Raw genomic sequence first — 6,808 nt, forward strand, 5'->3', positions numbered from 1 at the left:
GAATCGATGAGTAGAGTGAGAGAGAGAGAGAGAGAGAGAGAGAGAGAGAGAGAGAGAGAATGAATTGATCATAAGCTTTGCTGGTTCATCCAAGTAAAGAAATTTAATTGAAGGCCTATTTCTGTATTGGCATCATTGTACATCTTGCAAACTTACAGCACAGAGTCCAGTCGGGATTTTATCAGCAGGGGCTTGCATGATGCTGATCAGCGTGGGGATGAGACGTATCTGCATGGGTCCCTGACAGCCTTCGATCTGGGACAGTTCCTTGAAGATGCCCTGGGCCAGGGAAGCCACCACTGGGTCTGAGGAGAGCAAAAAGGCATTTTGTACATGTGCAGCAGTACTTCTGTTTCCAATTTAACGTTCTATCGTTAATCATTGGAAATAAGTGCGAGAGGGAGAGGAGGATTACCGTTGCTGTATTTGAGGAACACGGCGATGGTGAGGGGGCAGATCTTATTCTCTGCGCTAGTGGTGAAGGCCGGGTCGAAGGTACACACGATGCACAGTGTCTCCATGACCAGCGCCAGTACCTCGGAGTTGAACTGGGTTGCCAGTTGGACCAGCCCCTCCAGGACGCTGGGCAGGTAGGGCTGCAGGATGTGTGTGTTCTCAGACAGCTTCAGCTGGTCACAATACCTGGAGTATACGTAATACACATTATTAATAAAATGACCGATTATTGATCAGATAGTGAGAAAACGTAAGTGCCCCAATTGTCGGCTGTAGCTCTGATTCTCAGAGTGCAGTTGTGCTTTAGAAGAGGTTATCAAGCTGTGCTTTGACCTCTTACAAGGATTTACAAGGACTCAAGTGACCAATTGAATGAATTGTCAACATTGTACTTCCGTTTATTGTGTTAGTGTAGTATCTGCATACATGTATTTGCCTTTAAGAGGCGGGGCCTGGTGGGGTGGTGAGTGTTGCCAAGTTTGCTTGTGAATTTTTTGGCATGAGTTATGTCTAACAACGTCATCTGCCTTGAGTGTGCTGAGAGTTTTTGTATTATACTGTTCTCTTAGTATTCAATAAACGCCGGAAAAATGTGCCACTTGAGCAATTTAATACATTAGAATTGTGTCACTTACCCCATGCGGAGGAAATCTTGCCTAAAATGCATTTCTGAACAATTTCAGTGCTTGTGCAATGAATGCCATGGCATGGCACTCACCCCCAGATGGCCCTGACCGAAGATACGCGCACAGGTGGTGGCTGGCCGTCGTGGAGACCGCTCACTGTGGCCTGCAGGAACTGCTGGATGAGCTCAGGCGACATTGCGGCTGTGAAGCGACTGGCTGCCCACAGAGCACGACCGAGGAGGAACGGCGACACCGCTGATTGAAGAGAATTGGATGATATATTCTTCAACACATAAAGTGGTGGTTTAGTTCGGCCGGGAATTCGGTTTCAGACTCACTGGCCAGGTTGAGGTCAGCCAAGACGACACTGGCCAAGAAGCCGTGCATGTCAAACTGGATGCGACCGTTTTTCACGTTCTCAGTGATGATGCTTTTGACCGAGCCGAGTGCCAACATGCAGGCCTCGTGAATCTTCCACCTGGGAGAAACAAACAAGAGAAATTTAAAGTTAAAATTTAAAATCCTCCATAAACACAAAACTTCACAATCACTCATATTAACAATTTAGAGTCTAACGATGAAAAACAGAGCCGGGATTCGAACCCAGAACCCCAGAAATGTGAGACAGACATGCTAACCGCAAAGTCCAAGATGATACAGAAAAATCCCAATATTAATCCCAGTTAATGAACAAAAACAAGAGGCTGACCAATGCTGATTGCCGCTATTTTTTGCTTGCTCCGCCTCCTGAAGGTGTCTGGTGGCCGCCGCCGCCAATGCTGCAGCGCTCTCATTCTGGAACTCGGCAGCAACCGCCTGCAGACGAGAGTTCATCAGCAGGAGAAACACAGGTTCCCTTTGTTTATGAAGAACAGAGTATTGTCCTACCAGCAGCAGGTCCTGAGCGGAGATCCTGACAGTGTAGGAGAGCGTGTCATCGTCCTCATCCTCTACAAACTGGTGAGGGTTGGATGACCACACTTTGATCTGCGTGAAGGCGAAGCAGTCAGTACAGCATGACACATTCACCCCACATGCCATGTCTCACCTGGTCCTCCGTCATTTGCATGTAGAGAATGATGTAATAGATGAGCTCGGGCAACGCCTTCTTCACTGTGCCCTTAAACTTGTTCTTCTCCATCAGTGTGTGCACAAAATCGAAGATGCTGAAAACCAGATTCTCAAAGCCCAACACTTCACCTGCGACAGTCAGCAAAATGGCCAATGAGTAGGCGCTCTGGTAGATAGTACACTTCATTGTCACAGGCTCACCATCTGAGTCGACGGGATCATCCACTTCCTCTGTGTAGTTGACTTCCGTTCTGACATAAGTGGGCATGTTGGTTAAGGGGTTTCAAGTTTTCATTCAAATATTCAAAGGGCTTATTCAAACACAGCCTTTTCCACCACTCGACAGCTGTGATTCCCTTCCATGAGAGCGGATAAAGAAATTACACATCCAGTTTGGTGTTTCTTGAAATCGTCTACAAAACCAAAAGGATAATCTCCAGTCTGTTTTGATTTTTCATTGGCATTTTTTTGGTTTGTGACATCACCGCCAAAGGGTTCCAGTAATAGCAAGGAGGAAAAATTTCAATGACCAACCATAGCCTTGGAACTTAAAACCTAAGATAAGCAATCCATCCATTCATTTCCTATGGTGTTTGTCCTGAATACATTCTGAACACTCTTAAAAAAAGTAAAGATGAAGCTGAGATTCATGCCCTGGGACCTCTGAATTGTCAAGTGGACGTGGTAACCACCAGACTGCCGTGCGCCATATGCAACGCAATGAATTGAATATCACAAAGCTTTTTTGTTTACTCCAGCGCTAACTACAAAGTGCCATGAGATGACAGCGCTCTGCCAACACCTTCCTGTGGACTCTCCATTGCGTGTCTGTTATTTTATTATTATGCAGTTGTTAACTCCTTGCAATAATTATCTAACAGCTATGGATCGGATGTTAAAATGTTAATGAAAATGTCACTTTCGTGAGATTGTGATGATGGTAGCAGGATTTCTTTTTCCATCTCTTCTCACTGGTTCTCAGCTGTAGCCCCATGAGGACCTGCGTTAAGAGGCAACTCAGCATGGGACGATTTACCGTTTATTGTACTTTTAAAAAATCATGGGTTGAATAACCTTGATGACAGTCCATCTCCTCTTCTTTTTGGAGGGGAGGTTTCATCAGGGCACATCCTGCTGCAATAAGATTGGCTGCTTGCAGACATTCTAAACGAGCGTGTAAAAATGAAGTGAATGAGACACATTTTGGGCAAACGATTGAAATCACTACTTTACATTACTTCCGAGGGAAAAGTAGCTCTGAAGTAAACAAGAGAGTTTTTCGAGAGCGGACCTATCCAGTGAATGGATGGAATTTGTGGTCCTCCACCGAACAAAGCAACCCATTCAGTCACATATCTGTTGATTGTGTAGAGTGGTTCCCAAAAAGGATATAAAGCCGCACTTTCAGTGAGTGTGTTCCAAACGATGGGCAAAATCTGCTGCATGGAAGACACCATGGGCTTAGGGAAGTTCTGTACCAATGCCGTTATTGCCTGCAAGAAGAAGGTGTCACGCTTATAGTTTCCATTGAAGCAGGTAATAGGGGGTCCTGGGTTCATAAAGTGTTTGTGGCCGAGTGAGCTGAATTTGTGCGAGTCAACTATCATTAACATATGCCATTAACATTTGCAAATTTCCCCAATGTGGGACAAATAAAGATTATCTTATCTTATCAAGGCAGTAATAAAGTCGTAGTCACAGTAAATGTCTATCTCTATACATATTAAACGAGAGAGCCCCAGGGTTGGGGAACGTTTTTTTCAAGCGTGGCTGCAATATAGATACTTCATAACAAGCACAAAATGCTTATTTTGGCCATAAAACAAAATAGGTATAATCTGCTCAAGTATTTTTACGCCACTGCATAAACTGGTTCATTGCTGCATTTGTAACCACTCTCTATAGTTTTTTTTTTTTTTTTTACCTTGAGGACCTCCATCTTCAGGCCGCTGTCGGACGAGGGTCCGTCTGGCATCTGCAAGGCCTGCACAAATGCTTCTGTAAACTGCTGCACGACAGGGAAGATCAAGGCTTTGGCTGCACCCTGAAAACACAGAGGAAATACAGTTAAAAATATTTGTGTTATATTAGTGTGGATTATTACAAATTCGGAGTGCGCCCTCACCTTTTCAAGCTCCTCAATAGCGCAAATGAGGTTGGCACAGGTGGTGAAGATCTCCACGGCTCTAGAACGGGTACGAATGCTGTACACCTGCCACAGTAAAAATGCAAAGACAATTCATACATTAACAGAGCCTGTTAAATTTGTGGGGGTAGGAAAGCAATGAGGGTGGTTACCTCAGCCATGGTGAAGATCTTGTACATCTCAGGTAAGATGACGGGAGCCACGAGCGGCATTTGTGTGTCCGTCACTTCCCGAGTAAATTCTGGAGATGCAAAGCAATGCGAATACTCACAAATTTAAAAATATATAACCAAACAAAATCATAGTATTATTCAGCAATCTCTCATTCGACTGATTGCTATACAGCAGGATGGGAAACTTCAAATGATGGAAGGGCCCAATAATTTTTCATTTGTGCTACTGGGCGCCTCAAAGTGGAGTGTGGTCGCAGGACACATGTGGCCTGGCAGTTGCCCATCCATGCTATACAGGTAGAATTGAATAATCTTTTATTTCAAAACTTGATTTTAGTAATTAGAATGTAGTTTTTCAAATTGAATATTTAAGATAGTACTATCAGTAACGTTTTGCTAGTTTGCTGGGAGGAATCACATGCGTGTACTGCTTTGTTAGTGAAGTGTTAGCACATAATGGGTTTCACTATTCATGTCCCACAACTAGAAGATTGCAACGCATTGAAATGTAGGATATTTATGTATTTAGTGCCTCACCTGCATTTAAAAAATGTAACTGTGTCAATATATTTCGCTCTATGTATACTCAGATATTTTGAAAAATTACATTATGAGAAATTATAATGCTCAATGAAGAAAACTATGAGAAATGTGTTTACAAATAAATGATTTATACAAAAAAAATATATATTTGATTAAAAACGAGTATTTTAGACATTATTTTATTCAGTTTCGCCCAGTCCAGAACGGCTGTAATGCATACATAAAAAATGAGATACAAATGTCGAAAATTACCTATGGATATTTTAAGATTTATTTTATTTTTTTTAATTACCGGTATCTGATTTGAATTTTACAACTCCAAAAATATTTTTGCAAAATGTAAAATCTAAACGTGTTAATTTTATACACTTATTAGCAAAACACATTGTTCAAAATGTTTAAATCATACACGTGACATTGTTAAATCATTTTAATGACATCATTAATGCTAGAATGGAATAACAGAGTGGACTACCATCCACTTCTATTGATGTATAAATATATTGATGCCTCACTCATCAACGAAATAACAATAAACTACAGTTAAAAGCACAGCGATTGGTCGATTAGCACGCTCAGCCCAGGACAAGCAGATTCTGGGTTTGAATCCTGGTATTTCAGTGTCAGTATATTCTCCCAGTACACGTGTGGGTTCCTTGTGGGTACTCCCACAGCACAAAAACAAGCATGTGAAGTTATTTTAAGAGCCTATCTTCTCTATAGGTATGAATGGTTATCGCTCTGTGTCACTGCTATGATTGACAGCTGATGACTCTTGTGAGCGTACCTGTAAGGACCCTCATGGCCCCGTGCACGGCACTAACGTCGCCGCTGACCAACATTTCCATCAGCAGGGTGAAGAGCTGCGGCCAAGCCTCGGGCCAGTCCCAGTGTGCGATGGCTGACACGGCGTACGCGACGCTGGAGCGCACCTTGCTGATGGATTCACGCAGCCCGCTGGGCAGCAAGCTCCTGATGGCGGCTTTGGCCTGCAGTGAAGAGGGAAGCAGAGAAAAACTTCAGTGCGGGTTGTTGGATTCTGCTGGAGCAAAATGGAGGTGTGTTTGGTACCTGGTCGGTGGTTTCAGGGGGGCGGAACTTCTCTGAGTGGGAACACCAGTGAGTTTCAACATACTGCTTCAGGATGACTGACGCTAACTGAGGACAGGGCGAGAAAGGTTGTATAGTCAGGACCTATGATGCAGCTAAAACACTATCGATTCATATCGGAAAGACTTTTGAATCTGAAACGCATGTCCATCTTCACACCAACACACCTGGCGGATGGCGAGAGCTCCTTGAGGATCGACTGTCAGTTCTGCCAGGTGGACGCCAAACTCTATACACAGTAGAATGAAGGAAAAAGATAAATTTGAAAGACATTCTGAATTGCTGCTATTTCTTGGTCTGATTGATAATTCTTCTACTCTTTTTTTTTAACAATTTATTATATTGTATTCAATATAAATAACTTTATATTGTGCGTAAACTAAAATACATGTATAATGATATTCTTTAATGGGCATTTTGAATAATGCAAAAAAATTATCTAAAATATTTATTTATAAATATTTTTAGATATTTAGCTACAATGGAAAAATAAGATGTCACAATAAATAAAATTATGCGTCTAGGACGCGGGACGCAGAGGTAACGAGATGACTGTTTTATTATTCTTGTTTTGGTTGTAAAGTGTCCTTGAGTGTCTTGAAAGGCGCTTAATAAATAAATGTATTATTATTATATTATTAATTGTAAAAAATAATCTAATTCCGATTGCAATACATATATAT

The 6,808-nt window shown here is 42.3% G+C and overlaps 1 protein-coding gene across 1 annotated transcript in view; it reads right to left on the reverse strand.

Annotated features, from left to right (window-relative positions):
- Nucleotides 1-6,808, reverse strand: part of ipo9 (importin 9) — an 18,013-nt gene that overhangs the window by 5,448 nt on the left and 5,757 nt on the right. Inside the window, exons 2-16 of the mRNA XM_019892443.1 lie at nt 6,293-6,354; nt 6,087-6,173; nt 5,803-6,004; nt 4,452-4,540; nt 4,279-4,365; nt 4,078-4,197; nt 3,546-3,646; nt 2,355-2,413; nt 2,131-2,282; nt 1,971-2,069; nt 1,792-1,898; nt 1,421-1,560; nt 1,175-1,337; nt 416-642; nt 157-305 (exon numbers count right to left, since the gene is read on the reverse strand). Coding sequence (XP_019748002.1) covers nt 157-305; nt 416-642; nt 1,175-1,337; nt 1,421-1,560; nt 1,792-1,898; nt 1,971-2,069; nt 2,131-2,282; nt 2,355-2,413; nt 3,546-3,646; nt 4,078-4,197; nt 4,279-4,365; nt 4,452-4,540; nt 5,803-6,004; nt 6,087-6,173; nt 6,293-6,354 — 1,844 coding nt within the window. The remainder of the gene's footprint in view (nt 1-156; nt 306-415; nt 643-1,174; nt 1,338-1,420; nt 1,561-1,791; nt 1,899-1,970; nt 2,070-2,130; nt 2,283-2,354; nt 2,414-3,545; nt 3,647-4,077; nt 4,198-4,278; nt 4,366-4,451; nt 4,541-5,802; nt 6,005-6,086; nt 6,174-6,292; nt 6,355-6,808) is intronic.

This window comes from Hippocampus comes, unplaced genomic scaffold, assembly GCF_001891065.2.
Source record: "Hippocampus comes isolate QL1 unplaced genomic scaffold, H_comes_QL1_v1.1 scaffold137, whole genome shotgun sequence".
NCBI classification, from domain to species: domain Eukaryota; kingdom Metazoa; phylum Chordata; class Actinopteri; order Syngnathiformes; family Syngnathidae; genus Hippocampus; species Hippocampus comes.